Genomic DNA, 26741 nt, shown 5'->3' with positions numbered 1-26741 from the left:
AAGACATCAAGACCAAAAGACCAAGACCAAAGTTGTAGCCTCTCATAAGAACCTCAGCGTGGCTTATCATTTCTGCTATCGTTTCCATGCAGGTTGACCCTGCATAGAAATGTGGGAAGGAAATGTGGAAGGGAGCAAGGCATTGGGAGACCATGTTTGCAGCTAGCTTCACCATGGTCAAACCTCATTTGCTGTCTGCACTTTGTCTGATGGAGTGATGTTCTTTCTTTTTTCCCAAACTGAAATTTAAAAAAGTTTTAACTACTACCTTCTTCTTTTCAAAAATGTGATTTAAAAATCTGGGAAGAAGAATAATACTGCATTTTTGTGGGGCTTGAACTCTGGGCCTGGGCGCTGTCCCTGAGCTCTTCAGCTCAAGGCTACCACCCTACCCCACTTCCGTTTTTCTGGTGGTTAATTGGAGATAAGAGTCTCACAGACGGGGCCGGGAGTTTGGCCTAGTGGTTAAAGTGCTTGCCTAGCATGCACGAAGACCCGGGTTCGATTCCTTGGTACCACATACATAGAAAAAAGCCAGAACTGGTGCTGAGGCTCAAGTGGTAGAGCTCTAGCCTTGAGAAAGTCCAAGGACAGTGCTTAGGCCCTGAGCTCAAGCCCAGGACTGGCAAAAAAAAAAAAAAAAAAAAAAGAGTCTCACAGACATTAGTGTCCGGGCTGGCTTTGAACCTCGATCCTCAGATCTCAGCCTCCTGAGTAGCTAGGATTACAGGCACAAGCCACCGCGCCCAGCTTTAACATATATTGCTTTTATAGTTTTAAAAAAACACGAGTCTGTGGAAATTATCAACATTTTCATTATGAAACATGGTAATGGTCCAAGCTGACATGTCATTTAATTTGTTGCTTTTGAGTAACTGAATAGATAAAATATACTAGGAAATATTAGAGTACATGGCTCATGGTAGGAATAAGTATTACTTCAATAACATTTCACAATAACATTTCACATTTCATTTCCATCATGTGTGCTTACACACACACACACACACACACACACACACACACACCCAGGGGGCGACATCAAATTTTTGCAACCAGCTGCCCTAAGAATCTGTTCTATTTGAGAAGTGATAGCTAGACCAACATAGATTACCTAAATTCCAGTAGTGCACTGAATTGCATTGTTTACTGCCTTTTGTTGCTGAGTTATTTTGACTTTCTTCCAAGAATCGAGATTTCTGATGAACACAAGTTTATCAAAATAAAACTGAGCAACTTGAATGTTTTGAAAGAGAATTCTGTTTTGTTTTTGTAACAGGTCAGTCAGATGAATTCTTTTGAAGAAGAATTAGACACAAGTTATTTGGAAAATGAAGGCCTGAAAAAGAAACAAGTGAAACTGGATGAACAACTAATGGAGGTAAGTTTGAAGCAAATGGCCTTAACTCTTAAGAGGATTTTAATCCACAAACAAATCATTTTAGGGAGCAACTAGACATGGCATTGACTTCCTCTTTTGAAAATCTACACACTGCCAAGCTGCATTCTTTAGTTTATATTTCCAAGTTTAACAGACACTTTTGTCTGTTTAAAAATAGTCATACTGTTTTGAAGAAATAATTCAGAAGACCTGTGTTTGCAAAAGACAAAATGAAAAGACTTGTACCTCAACAAATTTAAGTGGCAGTGTCTGTACCAAGAATCCCAGAGCTCTTTCCCCATTATTTCTTATATGAGTATTTCCTAGTACTTCCCATATTGGAGTGTTTTATGATCACTAACAATCTTTTCAGTTAGAAAATTGTGAAGAAAAGCTGGGCACATTCACATTTACAAGCTTTCTTTCCAGCAGCTGCCATTATTGCTCTGGGTCTGTAGCTCAATGTCTAGTGAAGCTATGGATTCAATTCCTGGTGCTGGATAGAAGAAAATAAAAATAAAACAGAACTGTCATTGTTTAATGGTACATTGTAAGTTAGCACTGTCTTTTGAGAGAGGTACATGTGATAAATATAAAAGTGATTTGGAAAATGTGTTTATACCAGTTAGATTTATTTTACCTATCAAATACTATTATAGGATATAAAATAACTATATACAGGACCATCTTAATAAGTAAGAATTTCATTGAGATAATTTGCTTGGGACAGATGAAATATTAATTAATCCAAAATTAATAAATCTGGAATTTACGTAAGATAGAAATGCATAGAAAAATGTCCTTAAATGGCCTTTTTTTTTTTTTGCCAGTCCTGGGGCCTGAGCACTGTCATTGCACCTCCTTCCAGGCTAGTGCTCTACCACTTGAGCCACAGCACCACTTCCAGCTTTTTTTTGTATGTATGTGGTACCAAAGATTCGAACCTGGGTCTTTGTGCGTGCTAGGCAAGCATTCTACCACTATGCCAAACTCCTGGCCCTCTTTAAAACTACTACTTACTCAAATATTTTAAGTCAAAATTGTACAAAGAGAAATGTTTAGTCTCTTATAAAGTAGTATGTACACCAAGTTAACTTCAGTGCCTAGCTTTAAACTATGAAATATGGGCAAACATTACATTGACATTTAAATGGTCGCCAAGATTCTGGCAATTTATTTCTTCTCCTTTCCTCACTAATGGGGAGATTAGTGGTACTATAAATAGTAAAATTCAAACCATTTGTTCAGAAGCATGTAATAAATGCCTTTCAGAACCTTGCAGGCTGTGCCTGGCTGTAGATAGGCTTTTCTGATGAAATAATTACATACCCTAATGGGTAAGGGTAAGCTATCTGAAGCTCAGCCCAGTATGTCTAATAACAAATTGAAAAGCAGTACCATATACTTAATCAACCCTGGGATCCTCTCCAAGTGCTCTACCATCAAGCTGGCTCTTCATCTGCTCTCTGTAGCCTGGGAAGCGCCCTTATCTCCCTGCCGCACTTTATATTATTAGTCAGTGGGATTTGACTAACTGACGGGAGAGTGTGGATTTCCTATTTAAACACTGAAAAGAACAGTTTATACACTTTTTTTTTGCTGTGTAGCCCAGACTGGCCCAGGACTCATAATCCTCTTGCCTCTGCCTCCTCAATTACATGTAATCCTGAAAGAACAAACAGTACATATGTTATTCTAATGAAATATTTATTAAGAAATAAGACTAGCTGGGCATGGTGGCTCACGCCTGTAATCCTAGTTACTTAGGAGCTGAGATCTGAGGATCAAGATTCAAAGCCAGCCTGGACACAAAAGGACCTGAGACTCTTATCTCCAAACTAACTCTAGAAAACGGGAAGTGGGGCTTGGCTCTATGGTAGGGTGGTAGTCTTGAACTGAAGAGCTTAGGGACCACACCCAAGCCCAGGCATATGGCCGATAGCCTTGAGCTGAAGAGCTCAGGGACAGTGCCCAGGCCTAGTTCAAGCCCCATGACCCACAAAAAGGAAAAAAAAAATGAAAGAAAACTGATGTACCAGTCTTTGGTAGCTCATACCCATTATTCCTATCTACTTGAAAGGCTGAGACTTAAGAGGATTGAGGTTTGAAAGCAGGCCTAGTAGAAAAGTGTTCGAGATCCCATCTCGATTTAACCAGCAGAATGACAGATTGAAGGCATAGCTTAAGTGGTAAAGCACCTGCTGTGTGCAAGAAAGCCAAGCAAGAACATGAGACCCTTAGTTCGGGCCAGCAATGGGAAGGGGGCGGGGGAGAAGGAGGGAGAGAGAACTGAACTACCAAATTTGTGCATTTATAGCAATTGGATGTTTCAACAGCTCTGTTTAGATTCTTATACTACATGTATAGTTCACAAATTTAAAGTGTAAACTTCCATGGTTTGGGATATATTGCATTATCATTTTTAACTGCAGTAAATATATACATAAAATGTGCCACTTCAACATTTTCAATTTTGCAACTCAGTGGCATTGCACTCTAAATAGAAATCCTAAATGTTGAGTGTCAACTATTCTCCCTATCAGCCTTTTAAACGGAATTAGTGTGGTGTCTATGGGTTAAGCTGCTTCAGGGGATGTGCAGTGGCTTACATATCATCTTTTATATTTGTGGTCATCTGTGGGGTAGGTATACTCCTTCCTCTGCAGGAATTCTCACTTATAGGGTGAGGAGCAGTAAACAGGCAGGAGAATATTTCTACAGCAGAATCTTTGAGACCAGGAAGTTTGAGAAAAGCTTTCTAGGCAATTTTAATCTGACACACATGCTTCCTTGGGGAGAGGAATCTGCTATAGTATAAAAGTCACTGCTCCAATGCAACATGTGTCCTTCTCCAGTATAGCTAAAGATTGCAAATTTAAGGCTTGGTGTGGTGGCTCACGCTTTTAATCCTAGCTACCCAGAAGGCTGAGATCTGAGGTTGAGGTTCAAAGCCAACCCAAGCACTAAAGACTCTTATCTCCAATTAATCACTAGAAAATGGGAAGTGGGGCTGCAATTTAAGGGGTCGGGTGGTAGCCTTGAGATGGGCTCGGGACAGCACCCAGGCCCAAAATTCAGGCCCTATGATAGACCAAAAAAAAAAAAAAAAAAAAAGACTGCAAATTTACTAGACTAGAAAATGGGAACTTCACTTTAGGACTTTTGTTAAAAAGTAGTATTCAGTTCATAGATCATTTTAGATATGCAAGCAAGTAGTTACAGACTATGCCTGCAGTTCTCAAGCTTGCTGGGGGTTGCTGTGGGAACCACCAGTTTGAACAGGTGAACAGAAATGGTTGAGGGTTTATATTCTGTATTTGCACTGAGTGGGTGGGCAGGGAGGATTGTAGGATTGTTCCAGAATCATTCCATCCTGAACCTGGAATCCTCTAATCTCAAAATGGGCACAGGTAAAGGAAGCAAGCTCACAATCCAACCAAATTACAGGTGGTAAAGATACAGTGGCAGAATTATAGATTATAAGGCACTTTAATATAAAATTTACACAGAGAAAAATGTTCGTATTGGTTCTACATATGCTTTTATTCATGTATAGAGTATATTCAAATGGTACTGTACTTTCTCTTTTTATAATTCATACTTTTCTTCCTCTTTTTATAACTCCTGTAATTTTCTTTTTTATTCTGTCTGTCGCTAACCTGTGCCTAGAACTCAGTGGTTGGAAGTGGCAGAGAAGGGTGCAGTTCTCTGCCTGAGATAGTGTGTGAAGGTAGAATATTCTCTTTCAATGACCTTTCATAGCATGGGGACATTTCATTAAGTTCTTTGTTCATAAGCATTTTTGTTGGCCATAATAAGAAATACTTGAGGAAAGAGTCAGTATTCATTTTCACTTTAACTGTGGAGTGTCTCTAGAGTTACCTTATGGTTTTCCTTCCTATTTAAAGCTTTGTGTATGAAGAAAATTATCCCACTGTTATAATATCATAATTCACCATAGTCTTTATCCATGAAAACAAATGGAATTTTTTTAAGTCTACAATTAGAAGTACTTCAAAATGATTATGATCCAGCTTTCGATTAATGAAATGGATACTGGCTCTGAAGTCTTATAACATTTATAGTTGAATCCAAGAGGTCCTTTTTATTTTCCTTTGTACACACCTGGAAGTGCTTTGTCTTGAGTTTAGAATTTGCTCATGTTTGTTGGGTAGCTTTTCTTTGCCCTGTGTCTGCTGAGTGTGTTGGATGCAAGATGGCATGTTCCATTGGCCAAAATGTAGTGCACTCTCCTTTTGCTCTCCCTAAATTTGATTGGCATGCTGACGTACTATTTCCTCATTGCCTTGAGGAAATAGTTCTCTGTCCCATATACTCAAATTCCCAGATGTTCAAGGATATCCCTCTATGCTCCAGAATTGCCTGATTTACTGTGCTATGTAGAGGTGTAGAGGTATATGTGTGACTGTATATATACATATATATATTTATATTGGTAGTTTAAATAATTTTAAGTAATAGATTCTTCAGAATCAATGGCTAACTTGGAAAATTACGTAGAAAATTAAGAACCCTTATGAATGTTGAGTACAGTTGCAAAAGCCCTTCTCTGAGTTCCCTGCTCTCTAATCCCAGTTTTTAGCAAACACAAAGCAGGTACTTATATGTTCTACTATTTTTAAATGAAATTTTAGATATACTGTGTGCCTCATGCCAGTATAGTCACAAGAATGAGGAAGTGCATATTATAAGTCTGAATAAATGTTTTTAAAAATCCTGCTTATTCATGTGATCTCTTCTGCAGAATGGCTCTTCTTCTTCACCTCTCATTCAGGCTCACACGCTGTCCTGTTTCCAAGTTGTCAGTGGGGATGGGGCCATTAAGGGATTCATAGACTTTTTGTTTCCTGCTTGACACCTTGCAGGGCAGCTCTGTGACTGAAGGTGCTGAGCTGAGCAGGCCTATGCTCTTGTCCTGTAGATGCAGCACCTGAGGTCCACTGTGATGCTTAGCCCCTCGTCTCACTGGGATCTGCAGCTGCTCCAGCAGCAAGCCTGTCTGATGGTGCCCAGGGAGCAGTTTCTGCAGCTTCAACACCAGCTGCTGCAGGCAGAGAGGAGAAACCAGCACTTGCTAGAGGAACTTGACAGCAGGACCTCGGAAACCAACACCCCACAGGTATGAAGTGCTCATTTTCTAAATTGGTAAACTCAAGTCAATTCGGGTCACTATAAACTTGGTTCATTGTACCTTTGTTTTGATTTAAACTGTTCAAAGTTAGGGAATAATGAATCTAAATCTTTGGAGTCACAGCTTCCATGTGACAGGACTGCTGTGCTAGTGTTGGTTTTGAGGTGTTGCTTTTGAGTTAGCTCCTCCGCCAGGCGATTTTGTATTCTGGGTCTCGGTTGCACACTTGCAGCAGATGAGGGCGTATCAGTCACTTGAACGTAGTGCATAATTGATGTAACATTCCCAGTCAAATTCAAGCACAACTCCAGGATGGGCACTAGTAACGAAACACGAGGCCCACCAAGTTCAATGGGATTTGCAAATAGGAACACCTTACAGATGGAGGACACAGAATTAGTGGCTTAGTTTTGGTTGATATAGTTAATTTAGCTCAGCTTTCGCACAATTTAGTTTGAAATAGTATGGATTAGCTTATATTAGTTACATGGGGAGGGGACATTTTATTGTCAGCGTTCCACACATTTACAATGTATTCAAACCAATCACCCCCATCACTGCCTGTGCCCCCTTGCCCCTTCCCAGAATGATTTCCGTGGATTTCATTCTCATTTTCACAGTTGCAAATAATCTATTCTGACTGTATTCAACCTCCATCATCCTCCTGTTTGGCACAACCCCTTCCGACAATACCCACTCTGCAAGCGTCTATTCAGAAATTAAAGATCTTCCCGTGGCCTCTGAATTAGCATTCCCTCCTGGCTCTCTGTAATATACAATCTCACATTACCTCTGTCTTCAAATAGTTAATTTCTCTTTAGCTCATCAATCATAACCATCTTTTTTCTTACGTTTCCTAAGTTCTTTTAGTCTTGCTCATTTAGTTAATACTTAGGAATAAAAAAAATATGTAAGTGCCAGGTGCTAGTGGCTCATGCCACTGAGTGGCTAGACACTCAGGCTGAGATCTGAGAATCACGGTTCAAAGCCAGCCAGGGCACAGAAGTCTGTTGAGACTCTTATCTCCAGTTAACCACCAGAAAACCAGAAGTGGTGCTGTGGCTCATGTGACAGAGCAATAGTCTTGAGATGGAGAGCTTAGGGACAGTGCCCAGGTCCAGAGTTCAAGCCCCATGACCGACCCTCCCCTCTCAAAGAAGTACTTCTTTGTGGAATTCTAAATTTATGCTTTTCTGATTTTGATGCCTTTCTTTCTGTAAGTGACATATCTCTCAGTATTTGATAAGGAATTTGCCAACTCTTTCTCCATTCCCTCAGAGCGGCTTGGGAAAGACGCATGTGCACTATCCTCAAGGCCTGTGGTGTCATCCTCTCCTGCTAGTACTTTGCTCTCATGTATAGCTCTTACGCTACCTACCTACTATTCCTAACAATGAAAGCGTCTTTATGTGCTGTAAGGTCCATGTTTTTGGAAACTTGATCCACACCACTTCAACTTTCCAGTATTAATTTTTTTATTATTAAAAATGACAGGATAGAGAATTAGAAGATGGTGAGTCACTTCTTCCTAGGTAGTTGCAATATGAAACCTTAATATCAGTGGACAGCTAAACAGTTTGATTAAAATTTACTCATTGTGGCCCACACACTATTTTCAAGCCACCATGTTCTTCCCTACACACTCATCAATATTTGAAAAAGAAATGAACACAATCCTTCTACTACAATTACTTGAGGTATATACAAATATTAAGATTCCTGTACCAAAAAGAAAAGACAATCCTGATAAGAGGGTAGATTGCATACTGTCACTAAAAGGTGACTGCAACCTCTCCCACTACCAGTTGCTGAACTTACACTAACTTTGAGAGTACAGGATATGGTTTTAGTCTGCATGTTGTTTGTCTCTGTGTGTAAGGTGATGTCCTTTCTTCTGACTTGGTGTTGCTTTGCTTGCCTATACGTAATGTTAATGTGTGTGCTTTAAGAAAATTGTTTGCATTATAGATATGTGTAATTAGACACCCCCCCCCCAAAAAAAACCCATAATCTTGATATCAGGGTGAAGTATACCACTTGCCTTCTTTCTCTAGGCTTTGCTACCGGAGCAGCGAGCAGTGCATGCAGATTCCTACAGAAGGATTGGGCACCTCTGAAAACTGGGCTACTATTGATGACATTTTTTACAATGGCAGACTGTCAGACACACACACACATACACAAACATGCACATCCCACACAGACATGCTGTAATCAAGTGCTGTCTTAAATTATTCTACTGTTAAGCCTTTGCAGTATTATGTGTCTTATTTATTGATATAGAAATGACAGATTTTGTGAATCAAATTCACAAACTTCAGCTTGTTAAAACTCATTTTATTTATACTGCTTAAAGATTATGAATTTAAGATTCTTGAAAGGATGTCTCCTATATATTTTCTCATTCCATATGTTGTAATTATTTTTAACAAAAAGTACTACTTTTATATATGGACTATGAAGCAAATCAGGGCTATTTATACTGTTTTGTATAAGATGTATGATACTTTTGACAGGAAAAATTTTGATGAAACAATAAAATGAATTTTAATATGACTGCCTTTGTTTTTTCTCATTTTCCTTTTGCCATACTCCATGTTACTTGAATTCTCCCTTGTTATGATTTTGCTTTATTTGGGGGGCAAGTGAAAATAATTTCACTTATATATGAATTTTTCAAAGCTATTATCTTTTTAAAAATAGATGTTTTTTAAAAAGCCAGATGTTTTAGTCGATTGAAATTCACTTTCTGCATTAGATGTTGGTCTACTAGAGTTTTTGTTTTTCAATAAGGCATATGTATCTTTTAAGATTATTATTATTTAATTCCAAGCAAATGTCAGCATTCAGTCATGTTTTATTGATCGTCATATGTTTTAACTTACACCTTTTTAAGAATGACTGGGTTGTCATTTAATCATTAACATCTGATCCTGTGTTTAAAGATTTGAAGCACCTTTTGAAATCCCTTATGTGAATATTGCAGTAGATGAAGGGGAAGAGAGCAAGCAGTCACATTCTAATTTCTCTATAGGTCATGCTGCTATGTAAACTCACACACTCCATCTTTAGTATATGAAAAGAGGGAGAAAGACCAGGGCTCTCTCCTTACCCTTGGGTTTCTCTAGGAGTTGTCTGTGGAGAGAAATCTGTTTTGATGACAAATGCATCCTCCTTTACAGATGTTTGTTTCATATTAACAAGTCAAATTGGGAAAGAGCTGATTAGACTAGCTGGCAGGAAAAGGCTGATTATTATGAAGAAAACATTATTATCCTCACAATAGTCACTTCAAAGGAAAATCAAGCTGATTAGAAACATTAGGCAAGCATGATTTCCCACAGAGTTGGCTTTGTTGTTGAAAAGTCCTCAATATTACAGAGACCTAATTCACCATGGAAGGTACAGGTATTCAATTTTGGCCTTTAAGAATTTTGCTTTATGTCAGGGAATGATGGTAACACAGGTAAGATACTTTGTTTTATCTTTGATTCTTTCCTTAATAGGACTACTTTTCTAATATGTCCAATCTATGTATTCCATTTCATCAGAATTCCATCCTTCCTGTAACAAGAGCCAAACATTGGCTCTCCTTTTCCTAGGCATCTTATGAGGAGAATAGAATATCAGTGTCTTCACTGTGGCCTGATTTTCAAATGGTAATACACTTTTTTCCTTCCCTTCAGGGAAGCCAGGAACAACTGGTAACTGTCATGGAGGAACGAATGATAGAAGTGGAACAGAAACTGAAACTGGTGAAAAGGCTCCTTCAAGATAAAGTAAATCAGCTCAAAGAACAAGTGAGCCTCCCTCATCACCTCTGTCCACCCACCTCACATCCAGTGTTGACTCCAGTTTTATATCCTTCTGTCACCATTAACTTATTAACTCCTGTTGTCACTGTTGATGAAGGCAGATTTTGCCATAGCTTCTAGATGAGCTTAGGATTCTCCTTCCACTCACACCCCTCAAATAAGGCAGTCTAGAGCTCTTTTAAGACATATGTTTGTCCACTATTTAAAATTTTGCATTTGCCAACAGGAACTCACATAAATCTTAAGAATTCTAATGAGGTTCTGTGGCATAAATTGAATATAGATTGCTTTTGCCCAAGAAATGTGCCTACTTTATGAAGCAAAATTGTGTCAAGTGCCAGTGGCTCACACTTATCATCCTAGCTAGTTAGGAGGCTGAGATCTGAGGATCATGGCTCAAAACCAGCCTGGGCAGTAAAATCCATGAGATTTATCTCCAATAACCACCTTCTCACCCCACAAAATGCCAGAAGTGGAGCTGTGGCTCAAGTGGTGAGTACTAGCTTTGAGCAAAAAAGCTCAGGGACAGGGCCAGGAGTTTGGCCTAGTGGTAGAGTGCTTGCCTAGTATGCATGAAGACCCAGTTCAATTCCTCAATACCACATACATAGAAAAGCCAGAAGTGGTGCTGTGGCTCAAATGGTAGAGCTCTAGCCTTGAGAAAGCCCAAAGACAAGGCTCAGGCCATGAGTTCAAACCCCAGGACTGGCATGCGTGCATGCACACATGCACACACACACAGTGCACACACAATTATATTGTTAAAATATCAGAGAGTAATAAGTGGAACTTTGGCTTTTTTCTTTGAGATAGTGTCAACCTCACAAAGTGCCTTATTTTCCTGACTAGACTTCAAACGATACGCTTTGAATGGAGTCTGGACCCAAGATTTCAGACCAGTAAGCTATGTGGCCTTTTTCCATCTACTGGTGACAGAGATGGACTCAATATTTAGAGTTATATATGCATCCTTTGGTGACAATACAAGGACTGCCATCTAGGGAATATACAGCCTATTAGGGAGCAGACTAAAACAAATGGTTAGATAGGAAGGCAGAAATTGTTCAACCTGGTCTTCTAAATAAATCTGAGAATAATAATTCCAAGAGAGGTCTTCTGGATGAGAACTTTCTTTTGATTTATTTATCTTATAAACTGAGAAGAGAGAAAATTCTACTGAGATGTTGTCCATTTAATCCTTTACATAGTAATTTGTTCAACGCATAGTTATTACATAATAGGCCCTGTTCTGGACACTGGAGATACAGCACTGAGCAAAATAAAATCCTTGCCTGTGTGGAATGTAAAGTCTAGTGCATTTATAGGGTTCCAAGCATTTCACCAGACAGTAGGTTCAAAAACATGTGAGTCCATTCTACCCTCTGTTGAGGGGCACAGAAGGGAAGAGACACTTGATAAAAGCCAAAGGTTTAGGCAGGTCTTGGTGGCTCATGCCTGTAATCCAAGCTACTCCAGAGGCTGAGATCTGAGGATCAAGATTCTAAGCCCATCTGGGAACAAAAGGACCTGAGACTCTGATCTCTAATTAACCTCTAGAAAAGGGGAAGTGGGGCTTGGCTCAAGGGTAGGGTGGTAGCCTTGAGCTGAAGAGTTCAGCCCAGGCCCAGGCCTTAAGCAAAAGAGCTCAGAAATAGTGCCCAGGCCCTAAGTTCAAGCCCCATGATCAACAAACAAACAATGAAAGATTCCCTGCTCAAAAATTGCTTTAAAATGAGGTGATGTAACGTGGGAAAGGAGATTGAATATTTTACCTCAAAAATGAAAAGTTTCTCCAGTTTGCTAACAAGTTTTCCCACACTAAACTAGACTATATTCTAATCATATGGGCTAAAATACCTTCTAGACAAGGCTTTTTGCAGAAAGGAGTTGAAGAAAAGGAACTGACAAAATTTGAAAGCACTTACTCTTGAGAGCATTGTAACATAGTTTGTGCCTTATGTTTAAAATTTTTGAGTTATTGAATCATTTTGCTGCTTTAACTGTTTATGGAGGGAGTCATACTGGAGTTAGAGCCCGGGGATTTCACTTGCTAGGTACTCTATCTCTTGAGCCATTCCTTTTGCCCTTTTTGTTCTGATTAATTTTTACCTGGGTTATCCTAGAGCATGATCCTCCTATTTATACTTCCCATCATAGCTGGTATGAATGACATGTGTATGCCACCCCTTCTCTGCTGAAATGGGGTCTTAAACCTTCAGTTCTCAGCCTCCCATGTGGCTGAGATACAGATGCACTTTACTGTGCACTGCTTTATTAGTAACCTACCAAAAAAAAAAAAAAAAGCTTGGAAAATGTGGATTTGCTTTACTTGCCTCTGTGATCACAAGTCCAATATTCCAGTTGAATTGTAAAATTTACAAAAAAGACATAATTAGTAGAAAAGGTTTGTCTTTATAACCATCCTCCTGTCAGACCTTACAGAAATACAATCAAGATGTCTCTGGTTGTTTCTAGCTCTGCAAGAACACGAAAGCAGATGCGATGGTGAAGGATTTGTATGTTGAAAATGCTCAGTTGTTGAAAGCTCTGGAAGTGACTGAACAGCGACAGAAAACAGCAGAGAAGAAAAATTACCTGCTAGAGGAGAAGATTGCCAACCTCAGTAATATCGTCAGAAATCTGACACCAGCACCACTGGTTTCTACACCTCCTTTGAGATCATAGCAGCAACACCAAAGCATCACGCCTGACGTGCACTTTACTGTAATGGAGGGAACGTTTCAGTAGGTTCTCTTCATCTTCTTTCTACAAACTTTCAAGTGACTTAGTGTGAAACAAAACCAGAATCTACCAGCAACAGAACTGGAGTCTCCAAACAAACATCATAGAGTTCACTGTCTGTTAGTCAGATGCTGAGATTTTATTTGTAAGTATTGTAATAGTGATCAAGAAGGTACATAAGTGCAAACAACTGAAAGAGCTTAAAACTCTAAATTTTTGTTGTTTTTAATCTAAAAGAATCGTATTATATACCAATATGTACAAAGAAACAAGTATGAGATCTAATTAGAACAGTTACTATGAACTTTATTTTTCCATCAAATGTAAGTGTTACACACATTTAAGTACTGCAAAACTGTTCTGTGTGTAATACTTTCGATTCTTCGATGGATGGACTATAATTCTGTTTGACAAGAAGGCTCAGCTCTGTAAACACAGAGGTCAGAAATATCCAAGAACTCTATCTTCCTTTAGACACCTACACCTATACTCTTTTTGTTACTAGTGGTAGTGGTGGTGGTGGTCCTGGGGCTTGAACTCAGGGCCTGGGCACTGTCCCTGAGCCTTTTCACTCAAGGCTAGCTAGCGCTCTAGGACTCTGAGCCCCAGCTCCACTTCTGGTTTTCTGGTGGTTAATTGGAGGTAATTGTCTCCTGGACTTTCCTGCCTGGGCTGGCTTTGAACCATGATCCTCAGGTCTCAGTCTCCTACCTAGTTAGGATTACAGGCCTGAGCCTGTAATCCTAGTGTCTGGCACTATTACTACTCGTGATTATAGATTTAGAACTGATTTACTCAACCAATGTCAAAGCATTACTTTTTTTAAACAGCCTTTTTTCTTCCTATTAGAAGTTTCAGTTGGGTCCTTATCATCTGAAAAGATGAATAAAGCCACATTTTAAAGCCTTTGAACAACAAGGAAAGCACAGAACAAGCTACTATGGAGCAGATGGCCACTCTTAGAAGAGTGGGTTTCGTAGCTCTCAAGTCTTGAAGTTCACAAACTTACCCTTGAGGTTGCCTCAAGAACTCAGGGAACAATCCTGTAAACTGTCTTCCTAAACTACTGTCAGGCCTTTCCAATTTGAAATGTATAAACCATGAGTTCATTTATTTGTCTTAAATATTTTAATGCATTTAGTTCTCTGAAAGGGCCTTGTTTTTTTAGTTAAAAACCCTTTAATTTACAGAAGAGTTTTTGTGGATTGTTTAACACAGATTCATTTTTTCAAGGCTTCTTATTCTTCCTTTCTGATGATAAGAATTCCTTACTGTGGAAAGGAAGTTAAGAAGCTATGGAAAAATTGATCTCCCCTCTTAAGGTCAGAACTAAACCTGTTAGACTGGCACTCCAAGCCCTGAGCCAACCTCATTTAATCTCTCCTTCTAGCCTACTTCTTTGTGTAGTCCATATAAGGTAAGGGACATTACCAAAGCTTACCACAGTTACCTGCTTATTTTCATGCAACAGTAATAGATTTGGAGAAGCCACACCATCTGTTTACAAGGGTTAAAACAGAAAAAAAAATCAAACACTGTTTTATGAACAAGTACGCAAGATAAAGCAAATTTCCTAAGAAGTATGTCATCTATCAGAAAGTCATTCTCTGTAAATGCTTCAAAATACTGGATATCTGCTCTCATGCCTTTCCTAGTCTTTCTCTAGTACAAACTCAGCTACTTGTATGGCACTAGTTTTCACAGAAAACCTCGCTTTAAACTAGTTAAGCTTCAGCAAAGGTCAAAAATAGAATAAGCATCTGTGGAGTGTTTAAGTGATATACTTTGTTACTCAAGGTTTTAATCACTGGAACTAAATACCAAACATATTTCTCAAATAGCTAGCTTAATGTATGATCATGTTTGTTGTGTCTTTTATTTTTCATAGTATGAAGTGTAGGTTAATTTGTTCCCTATAAATTTGTATTTATGTATACATAAAATGATGTACAATGAAATGTAAATAAGGTTTTAGGGGAAATTTTTAGGCTGTTTAGAATTTTTTTCCTTATCCAAAATCAAAATGCTATTCAAATGACAATTTAATCATAAGAATTTCTTACCTTACCCCCCCCCACACACACACAAAAGAATCAAAAAGAGAAATATCATACTGGTACCTTAAATTTATACATTTGTGCAACAATTTATTTTTTAACAGTTTTTTAAAGTTTATTTTTGAGAGTCAGTTTAGAGAGTTTACTTAGAACATGTCTTCAAGATGTAAAAAATAATTTTAAAGCAATTAAACCTAAACTTAGAATTATGTTTAAATTTTGCTTTTAGATTTATTTTTTGCCAGTCCTGGGGCTTGAACTCAGGGCCTAGGCGCTGTCCTTGGACACTTTTTGCACAAGGCTAGCGCTCTGCCACTTGAGCCATAACACCACTTCCACTTTTTCTGTGTATGTGCTACCAAGGAATTGAAACCAGAGTTGCCTGTATGCTAGGCAAGCTCTCTGCCACTAAGCTATGCTCCCATCCTGCTTTCAGATTTTTTTTAATGGCACTCTTGAAAATCCTGTTGCCAGGTTCTAGTGGCTCATATTGTAATCCTAGCTCCTCAGGAAACAGAGATTTATGGATGGTAGAGATAAACCAGCCCCTGCAGGAAGGTCCATGAGACTCTTGAGCTGTGGCTCAAGCACTAGCCTTGAGCCAAAGAGCTCATGGGCAATGCCTGGGCCCTGAGATCAAGCCCTAGGATAGGCACAAAATAATAATAGTAAGTTATGTAATGTGTAAGCATTCAGTACCTTTTTAGTGAAAGCACTGTTTTAAATTTTTTATTTTTATCCAGGCACAGTTATTAAAGATAGCATGTAAGACTGGATCTTTACTTCAAGGAAAGAAGGTCAAATTTGCCTTTGGGTTAATCTGCTGCACTAAGATATAAAGACAACCTGTATAGTAATATCTCCATTTTTCCTTGTTTGTTCCCTTCTACTGTGAAGTTCCAATCTGTGATAGGAGAGAAGTAGAAGGGAGAGGTATTGTCTCAGTACACTTACTAGCTCTGGACTTGAAAATTGTTGTAAATCTGACTCCTTCCAAGAAGAGTCAGTGTATTACTTAGATCTTTACATTAGTAGGTATCATGACATCACAGTCTGTTAAGGCAGGGGAAGAGGTTGTACAGGGATTAATATTTCAACAGTGCACTAATATCCAAGGAACTTTTATATTATTAAGAAATGAAAATGTCTATGTGGCAGACTTTGGTTTTTTTAACCAAAATGAATTTATGATTTCTCTTTGTGTTTTTTTCTGAATGAAGAGGAAAAAAAATACATGTTGCTTTTTTGGAGCACCTTTTAAAGATATTTCCCAATCAAGGCAAGTCTATATTCTTTGTAATACTGTATTATTAAGCAAGTCATGTTTGGGGTGGATTATCTACAATAAATGACTCATTAGGATGATATAATTATGTAAGAAATGCCAAAAAAAAACACAAACAAGGCAAAGCCTAATAACCAAAGGACTCATCTTTAAAATACTCCATATATTGTTTGGACCTATTTGAACATCTCAGTGCTATAAAATAGTTTTGTGAAAATAGATAGTAACAAATAATAACAAATCAAAGTTAGCTTTTCTCAGTGATAAATTTATTCTTATTGGGGAGACCTTCACACAAAGGTCTTTTTTTTACAAAAGAAAACTGAGATAATCTAAAGCCATCCCTAGATTCTGGTCAAATAGGGATTTATATATACGCTTCTATCAACTTTGTAAATTTTATCTTCATTATTCTATCCTGAAAAGAATTATTGTGAGCTTAAGATGTAAATAAATGATTTTGTAAGCATGCCTATTGTTTTCTTTATATAGTGCAGTTTCAGTGTGTGAAGACATAAGAATAACTGTACTTAACACTACAAATGCCCCATCCCAGATGGGCCAAAAAGAGAGTGCTGATCTGATGAACACTGAAATGTAGAATGGAAATATTCACTAAATCAGGCTCATGTCAGAAGTCTTGTTTTCTTTCTTTTCAAAATTTAGATAGCAACCTCACACCCACCTTCATGAGGTGGGAACTATGATCCCCATTTTATAGATGGGAAAACTGAAGCTTAGCAAAGTTGTGACTTAGTTAAGGATATATTCCTGCTTATGCAGGGAACTCATAGCTCATGGAATATGTTAATATACTATAATATTTCTCAATCCTACATCTGACAGAACATTTAATCAGTATTGATCCCATAGCCACCATATAACTGTACTAGAAGAAAACTATAAGACATGCTTGGAGAAGGGGTATCTGAGATGGCTGAATTGAGATGCTTAGCACTCACTTCCACAAATAAGAACCAAATATATAGCTATATTTGGAGGTGAGTAGCTATGGGAGAACCGTGGAGACACTAGAGTGTTAGAAAATCCAGGTCCCTGGGACAATAGCATAGAAAGAGAAAGCATGCCGCATCTACCACCACCCCCTGCTCCATAGCCAGGGAGGAGTCATCTTCCATTTTCATTCTGCAGGAGTAAGGATGAAAAGAGAATCCCAGCAAAAGGTTGGGTAATCTTAAACCCGGACATCTTCATAATCCTTTCAGGTTTGTACCACACAGATTAAGTAACCTGTGACCTGCACATAACCTGGCTTTGGAAAAGGATCAGCAGGCCCCCAGGATGCTGGCTAAATTCAGAAGCCATCTTGAGAACTGGGCTATGATCTGAATTTGAACAGCTTTAGGAGTCAGAAAACTACACATTCCAGTCTCTGGGACTCCACAGGTAATTCTACTACACTGGTTTGTGATGGGAAAGGTACTTGCCTTGCAAACCTAACCTGCCCTTGCAGGGGGCAGGTGTTGTAACAGGAGCACATCACTTTCAAGAACCAGAAGATCAAGGGGACTTGTCCTCTGAAACCAGAGGTATTTTCAACCATGTGTGGATTTACATCAGTGCCAAGACTGACGGCCAGTAACCATTCAGTGCTGCTCGTGCCCCCTCCTGCCTCATTCAGGTGCCTGTCGTGGACAGGATGTGGAGAGAACACCTGCTACCGCCCTGCGTTCAGGGGATGCTGAGCAACCCCGTGACACCTGCACGTTATGCCACATCAAATGAAGGGATGTGGAGGGGAAAAGGAGCCTCCGGTCCAGCCATTGCCTCACTCCTGAAGGCACATGGCTAGTGATTTCATATTGGCCTAGGAATATGAAAAATGAGACATTATAGGTACTTGGCAGAAGAGATAAAAGTCAAGCTGAAATTCCACTACTTGGCATTTACCCAATCGTCCAGAAACAAGGACATACTAAGTCCACTAGCACAGCGATGTTCATTGCAGCACTATTCACCATAGCAAAGATATGGAACCAACCCAGATGCCCCTCAGTTGATGAGTGGATCAACAAGATGTGGTATTTGTACACAATGGAATTCTATGCTACTGTTAGAAAGAATGACATCGCCCCATTTGTTAGGAAATGGAAAGACTTAGAAAAAAATCATATTAAGTGAAGTAAGCCAGACTCAAAGGAACTTAGGCTCAATGGTTTCCCTCATTTGTCATAATCAATAGAAACCTTGGGCTCTCCTAGCAGAGATTTACAATAGAGCAAAACCTAGATACATAAGGCCATACAGTGTGACGCTAAAAGAAACAAAAGCCATATAATGAGTGATTGTTGTCCTTAATGTACTGTTATCTCTCATCTCTTTTGCTGTCCCTTTGTTATCTCATATTGTTACAGTATCTTACTTTGTTATCTGATATATTGGATATATTTGTATTTGGTTATTTGAAATTGGATAGGGAAGGTGGGAAAACAAGATGAGAGGTGGAGGTGGGGGGAGGGAAATGGGGACCAAGACATGTGAAAGGGTATCAATGTATGTGAAGTAATGCACTTTCTATCTGGCGAATATAATGTAACCCTTCTATTAATTACAATAAAAATACATGAAAAAAAGTCAAGCTGAAGGTACCAAAGGGAGGGTCCATAAAGTGAAGGAGAGCTAAGGCAAGCTACACATAGGTGAGAGACAGTGATGAAGCCAGAGATCCAGTTTGGGGTTTGGGGTATTTCTAGTAAGAAAAATCCCCTATATGTCTATAGTTGATGATACACCAGTAATGGTTTTCTTTAAGTAAAACATGCTTTCTCCATATCTATAACTTTTTTTTGCCTGATAATTTTAGGAAATGAATTGGTGCCAAGAAACAGAAATCCTCTTTGGGCTAGTTTAAGTTCAGCTGGAAGAAGGTAGGGAGTGGAGAGGTCCTGGAAGATATTTGTTTTGGAGGCAAAGAAATGCAAACTTACACAAGGAATTAAATTAGAGTCCTTTGGTGCTGCCTCTACACTCTCATTCCCTCCCCTCAACCTCTCTGTTCCTACCTATCATCACATTCTCCTGTTGCTGCTTCTCTCTCTCTGTACCTGCTTCTTAGGCAATGTTTGTCTTTTCTTGCTTTTTAAAATCAACTTCCTGTTCAAATACCAAGTAAGGCCCAACAATGACTTCCAAGTTTCCAAGTTTAAATTCTTTAAATATCTGATTGACCAGGCAGGGTCTTAATCCAATCAACTATGGCCAGCAAGAGACAGTCTTCAGGTATAAGAAGGAATAGCAGAATCCAGGAGCTTCAGTAGATATCTGAAGGCTGAAGCTAACAACACAAACTTAAATTTTATATTCACCCCATGAACAAATCAGAGACATTCTCTAGAATTCTTCCTGAGATATCTTCCCTCCTCCTCTTGTTTGTGCTCACAGAGGCACCCTGAGCACCCCAAGGTATAAGAGAAACTGTCCACTAGCTTACAGAGCTCTCCATTTGGCATGTGCTGAGATCTGACTGAGGATAAAGGCTTGTCGTATGGCAAATACCTTGTCATGAGGGTGCGGGGCTCATCCTACACACAGTGGAATAGAGGGCTGAAAGCGCCCTTTTTGTGCTTTCTGAAATAGGGTCTTATTTCTCATAGGTATATACTGGAACTGCAATCTGTATTTTAGGCTCCCCATCACTGCTGGAAGAACTATGGTGTGCCATTTCATCCAGCTTCCCTCCATTGAGACGGAGTCACATAAGCTTTTCTGTCAGGGCTGGCCTGGAACTATGATTCTACCAATCTCAGCCTCCCATTTAGCTTGCAATGACAGGTGCAAGCTATTGGAATCTGGCTTCCTTTTGGACTTGAGTGCACATGTACACACACACACACACACACGCACACAAGCACACACGCGCACACAAACAAAACTGGAGTTTGAACTCAAGATCTCACACTCTTGCTTGGTTTCTGCCACCTGAACACACTTCCATTCTGGCTTTTTACTTGTTTATTTAGAGATAGGATTTCACAGACCTTTCTGTCCATGAGAAACCAGTAACCTCAATTCTCAGATCTCGGTCTCTCTTGAATAAGTAGGATAACAGGCATGAGCCACCAGTGCCTGGCTCCTTCTGGACATACTTTACATGTAAAAGCAATTTTTGTTTTAGCCACTATTCTTGTGGCATTTTATTCTCCTATGCAGCCAAGCCTAATCCTAATTGAGGACATGAATTAGCTGAATAGTGGGATGGGATGCTCATGATCCAGCTTCAACAGTGAAGGTGCTGCATACATGCTATTCAAGGGAATATAGGGAAAAAAGGTACAGTTCAATTTTGTATCTGGTTTCTTGGAGAGAAAAGGTGAACTTTTATATCTAAAGGTGATAGATATATCCAGCTGGACAAAGAAATGAAAGAATGTTGAGAGGAGCAAACCTGCAGTGAGAAAATCTCACCAGAAGAACCCATTTTGTGTTTTATTTTTACATTACATTCAATACTCTGGCCCCCGAAGTCTATTTTTCAAGAACTAGCAAATTGGCTGTGCTTTGATCTTGAAATGAGATTTGTCTTGAGCAATAGAGAGAGCTGGACAAGTAAACATGTGGTATTAGGGAGGTGACCTTTTACAACTGTATCAAAGAACTGCACGGAGTCTTTGAAAGTACAGGCTTTAGAAGAGAAGCCGTGGAGACAGGAGTTAGAGGTTTGAGTCTCAATGCCTCTGTTCAGCATCACGAGTGTCCTATTGTCCTTTATTGAGCAGGTACATAGGGGTCCTCAACCTTTCCTACAACTTTGGTTGTACTTATTTTTACTTAAATACCTGTTCTCTCAAGTGTTTTAGGCTGTGTCCTCCTCGGTCTGGTACCACCTTCATCTTCTGCCCACCTCACCTCATCCTTAGCTCTCTTCATTTGATACTTTGCTAATAGCCCACCTTGTGTTCTCACAATAATGAGTTTGTCCCTTCTGTGTGACTTCACTGTCAATTAAGCATGATTCCTGGAGAGACAAAAGATGTCTTTACGTGGCCTCCACTCCCATGGAAAAGGACATTTCATTCCTTTTCCTTAATCCTTTGCATTCTCATTCTACCCGAGGAATTCGACTTAAAATTGTCTGCTGAAAATACAACCACCTTTGCCCTTTTTTTTTTTTTTTTTTTGCCAGTCCTGGGGCTTGAACTCAGGATCTGGGCACTGTTCTTGGGCTTTCTCAAGGCTAGTACTCTACCACTTGAGTGAGCCACAGCTCAACTTCCAGCTTTTTCTGTGTATGTGGTACCAAGGAGGAAGCCAGGACTTCAAGTATGCCAGGCAAGCGTTCTACCACTAGGCTATGCTCCCAGCCCACCTTTACTTTTACTCTCTCCTTTATGATCATGTTTGCTTTAAGCCCTAACTTTTTAGCCAAGCAAGGTTAGTTTATTGCTCCAAAGAAAAGGGTAAAAGGAAGCTTCTGCAAAGTAATTAGCAATATAAGTAAATAAGAAGTATCTCTGAGACATAAGTAAAAGTAGACTTTATTTTTTTCAGGGAAAAGAAAGATTTGAGGAGGGAGGAAGCACAGGTTCCACCCTAGAATAAAAGCTAGGAATGTCTCCAACAGGTCTTGAAGATGAAGGAATATTTTTCATAGATACTACTTGGTTCTCTTGGAGATGATCTTTATGGGGCCTCTGAATCAGCAGGGAGTAACCACAGTGAAAGAGAAATAGTGATGTAGCTCCCTTAGCAGATGGGGTTGTCATGGTATTTCTTAAGATCTCTTGACTCTTGTGAACTATAGAACTGATGTTAGTGTTTTCACATACAGACTATAATAACCTTTTTACTGAGTTCTCAAAAAAGAATCTTACTCTAAGACAAGCAAAAATTGAGAATTACAAAGAATATTAAAGTTGAAAGTGGTTGAAGGCATGGCCTAGCTTTGGAAGCAATATTAATGTTTCTAGGCCTTGAGAGGCAAGAAACCAGAAAAGATGTGTAAGGACTGACCATTGAAGCCCAAAGCCAAGATTGCTAAGAATAAGGGACATTCTAGCCAGCTGTCAGAGTTTCTGAGACTCTCAAATCCAGGCAATAACATTACTAAAATTACTTTAGGCAACTAACCTATAAAGAGAAAAGGCTTATTTGGCTCAGTGTTTCAAAGTGTGAAGGTGTAGCACCATATCAGTCCAATTCAGATGAGGGCAATGCATGACAGCATGGCTTGGCTCGATGCATGTAGTAGCCAGTGCTCCCATCTCCCGCCAGAGAGCACAGGAGGAGAGTGCAGATGAGAAGCGTTCTGCAATCCCTTCATCGTTATCCCCAAGGACCAAAGGACTTCCTGGTAGGCTCAGCTACTCAAAGTCCCACCATTTCCCAGTAGCACCACTCTGTGGACCAAGTTTTCAGTCATAGGCCTTTGGAGAATGTTGAAACCATTGCAAGGATACAGAAACAAAAACTAAACGCAGGAACACCAAATCTCCATACATGACTTCTGTGGATCAGAACTGCGATACTAATACTCTGTTACAATTTAGGGTATGATTCATTAGACATTACAGGAATTTGGAAACACCATTTTGAGAGCTATGATGATATTCTACACCTTTATCAAAAGTTTTGCTTGAATAAGTTTCCATCTAAAAGACACTTGGGAATTTACATGTCTGGTACTAAAAGCAAAACTTTGAAATCTCAATGAACCAAAGAGAAATGCCTCTCCAAAAAAAAATTCTCTCTTAAGAGGCCCCATGTATATGGTTTATTTCCATTTTGCTTTCTTCTTTTCTTGCCATTCCTGGGGCTTGAACTCAAGGTGTGAGCACTGTCCTTGGACTTTCTCAAGGCTAGAGCTCTACCACTTGAGCCACAGCACCATTTCCAGCTTTTTCTATGTATGTGGTATTAAGGAATCGAACCCAAGGTTTCATACATGCTAGGCAGGCACTGTACCATTAGGTTAAACATCTGGTCATTTTGGTTCTCTCTTATGGAAACTTTCATTGGATAAGCCACTCTTTTCAACTCACTTGCTTTTTATTTTTTATTTTTTATAGTACTGAGGTTTTGATTTCTGAGTCTAAATTAATAGGTTTTTTTCCATGTTTCTTCTACCTATATGGCACAAAATTTTAGGACTAAAAGATAATTTAAAATCAAATGACCCCCCCTCAAATGAAATGATCCAATGTCTTCATTTGAAGATGAGAAAGACTATAGGCTTGCCCGGGGTCATGTCCCATGGTTTACTCTAAGAGAAATTTTAATGCTAAATTTTAAAACTAGTTGTTAATATATAGGTCTAATAGCCGTTTTCTCCCACTCTATTATTTTCTTTTTTTTTTTTTTTGCCAGTCCTGGGCTTGAGCTCAGGGCCTGAGCACTGTCCTTGGACTTTCTCAAGGCTAGAGCTCTACCACTTGAGCCTCAGCACCACTTCCGGCTTTTTTCTATGTATGTGGTACCGAGGAATCGAACCTGGGTCTTCATGCATGCTAGGCAAGCACTTTAACCACTAGGCCAAACTCACGGCCCCTCTCCCACTCTATTATATAATTAACATTGCAGGACGTAATGCTTGGAGAATAATTAATAGCTGTAAAATCTGGATGACTTAAAAACTGACAAGAGTTGAGAACTTTTGAGAAAATTGATGTAAATTCTAAGTCGCTGTTAGGATTTGAATCTGAAGTTTTTACATTTGCTATACATGGATATTGCTATCATTGCCTGCAAGTTATTGATTCTGGAATGCACACTCCTTAATACAAAGGTGCCAGGGGCTCACGCCTGTACTTCTAACAACATGGAGGCTTACGGTTTGAAGCCACTACCAGCAGAAAATTTTCCGTGAGACTTTTATGTTCAATTAACCATTCAAAAGAAGGGAAGTGGTTATGTGGTTTAAGTGAAGTAGAGTGCTAGCCTTGAGCACAAAGAAGCTTAAGGACCGTTCCCAGTCCCTGAGTTCAAGCCCCACTACTAAAAAAAAAAAACAAAAAAAAAAGAGCAAATTATACATCTTAAAGAGAGAAGTGAATTGAGGCTTTTCCTTTGTTGTAATTCAAATGAAATAGCATTGAGAAGGGGGGTACTCTGTGGGGAACACGAGTCGATTTCAAAGTAACTGTGTCAGAAACAGTCTGAACCTTAGTGAGGTTCATAATGTGCTGTAGAAAGCTTTGGTTCTGGCACTGCTCTGTCACTAGCTAGGAAGGAATTTTGGGCAAAACATTTTAGTTTTATGAAGTTACCACAGGTGACCTCAGAATTCTTATCCAGTATATAAAAATCTTAAGATTGGTTTCTTTGTGAATGTGAAGTGTGCTGTATTCCAGCCCCTGGGAAAGGCCCAGGAGTGAACCGTTGTCTTCTTTAACAAGGTCCTCATCTCCTCCTTTTGTTCTCTTCTGAGGTCAGCTCAGGGCAGAAACATGGCAAGCAGAAACCTAGTAGTTCTTTTGCAACCCCTTCCTTCCACCTGCTACCTTCTTACCCTACCTGAAACAAAACCCCATTGTCTCATCATTTATGTTTCATCACTGTTCCTTCTCCATCCATACTACCAGCGCTTTAGTATTTGGCTTTTAGCTGAACCACCAGAGCCAGTAACTACTTTTCAGATTATCCTCTCAGACCACCATCTGCTTCTACTGAGCAATAGTTATAAGATTTATACAGGGAGTGATTTCTCTTATTCTCTCTCTGTAAGAGGTTCTTAAACTCATTTTAGCTGAAGAACATGGACTCCTTATTTGGGCCCACAAGTTAACTAAAAGCAGGGTAAATGCTAGGCACACAGCCACCCTTTTGTATCTGTACCCTCTGATTTAAGCCATTCTCTACTGTGCTCACTCTGTAGTCACCTTGGGTTCCAGAGAGAACAGTATCTACAAGTTTGCTAGGAGAGAAGAAGGAAACTCAGAGGAAGAGAAAATTCAAAAGCTTAGATCACCTGCCAGGCAACAGTGATTTATTCCCTCCCCTCAAGTGAGGACAACAGTGACTTGTTCCTCCTGTCAAATGACAGCAATAACACCTTCTACTGATTTCTCCAGTAGAGTCCACCGGCGCTCTGAGATTATGTGTACTTTCTTCCATTGGGTCCTGGTTTTTTGTCTCAGTAAATCTATTGCTCATGTCTCTGTCTTGACAACTAAGAGGGGTTGAGGTGTGGCATGTGTGCCACAAGATAAAGCTCCTTTCTTTGTTCTGCATCTGAAGTATTTGGCATATAGGAGCAGGTGGCTAGACCTAAAAAGTGGAAGCCTAGGGATCTGGGGTCTTAAATTCTGGTTTTATCTCCACTGCTTTTATGGTGATCCATGTCACAGATCTCCCTGCTTCTATCCTAGCCCCACTTTCCTCTCAAACAACATCTCTCATTATTGCCTGAAAACATTCAGTCAAATAAGTCACTCCTCTGCTCCAAGTGAAATTCCTTACAGTGCCCCAGGCACCCTAGTGGTTGTCACCACTGTCCTTGTCCCCACATCTTCCATCCTGTCCTCCTTTCCTGTTCTTCTAATCTGCCAGAAACACCAAGGGCTGTGGCATTCACTTTTCTCTTTGCCCGAGCCACTCTAATTCCCTCTTGTTGTCACTTAACTCTTGCCCATCGTATGTCAGACACTTCATAAAACGGCAGCCCCTTTGTATTTCACTTACCTTTTCTGTTTTCCTTTGTCACTCTTCCCTGTGACGATAGTTTCTGTGCTTTGTGTAGTGCCTTATATACTGGGTGCTCTGTAAGGGTCACTGACGGAACTGTGGGAGCCCGGCAACTGGTCGAGGTGGGGAGGGACATAACACCGTAGGCAAAGATGGAACCAGAAGAGATCTCTATCTTGTTTATTCATGACAAAACAAAGCTTGATCATTCGCCTAATTCTGAATAATAACAAGACAACGTCAGGCCTTCATTCATGTGACTTTTTTCTTCTCTTTTGTGCTTTTTATGTCAGGAAAACGTTCTGTTAAGAACCTTCACTTGATCACAATAAATCGCAGCTTACCGAAGGTTACCCTGGGTGGGTTCTAAAGAACCAAGTCGGGTCTTGACCCCTCGGGACTGACAAAGGCCCTCAAAACCCTGAGCTGGTGACCCGGAGGGCCAGGAGGGAGCACGTGCAGCGACAACATTTGCTAAGTTTATCTTAAGAAGAGAAGGGGTGGGGCCCCCGCTCGCGGTCCTTCCCAGCGAAGGCCGCCGGCGGTCAGAGCCCTGGGTCGGCCCGGCTCGCCCACTTGGAGACGGACCTCCGGCCTCCCCGCAGCGGCCGCGCGCGCGCGCCGGCGGCGGAGCTGAGGGAGGGGCGGCGCCCAGCGCTGCGTCGAGCTT

At 39.9% G+C, this 26741-nt stretch overlaps 1 protein-coding gene and 1 long non-coding RNA gene across 2 annotated transcripts in view; one reads left to right on the top strand and one right to left on the bottom strand.

Annotated features, from left to right (window-relative positions):
* Nin (ninein) overlaps nucleotides 1–15177 on the top strand; it is a 118303-nt gene extending 103126 nt beyond the window's left edge. Inside the window, exons 27-30 of the mRNA XM_090345077.1 lie at nucleotides 1280–1381; nucleotides 6324–6521; nucleotides 10220–10333; nucleotides 12824–15177. Of these exons, the coding sequence (XP_090201203.1) occupies nucleotides 1280–1381; nucleotides 6324–6521; nucleotides 10220–10333; nucleotides 12824–13033 (624 nt within the window). The 3' untranslated portion in view covers nucleotides 13034–15177. The remainder of the gene's footprint in view (nucleotides 1–1279; nucleotides 1382–6323; nucleotides 6522–10219; nucleotides 10334–12823) is intronic.
* LOC150055127 (uncharacterized) overlaps nucleotides 1–26108 on the bottom strand; it is a 33312-nt gene extending 7204 nt beyond the window's left edge. The window contains exon 1 of the long non-coding RNA XR_016537624.1: nucleotides 26069–26108. This is a non-coding gene — a long non-coding RNA (uncharacterized LOC150055127). The remainder of the gene's footprint in view (nucleotides 1–26068) is intronic.
* Between the last annotated feature and the right edge of the window lie 633 nt (nucleotides 26109–26741).

This window comes from Megascapheus bottae, chromosome 14 (genome assembly GCF_031878675.1).
Source record: "Megascapheus bottae isolate mThoBot1 chromosome 14, mThoBot2.hap1, whole genome shotgun sequence".
In the NCBI taxonomy this organism is placed as follows: domain Eukaryota; kingdom Metazoa; phylum Chordata; class Mammalia; order Rodentia; family Geomyidae; genus Megascapheus; species Megascapheus bottae.
This window is presented reverse-complemented; position numbering and strand designations above follow the sequence as displayed.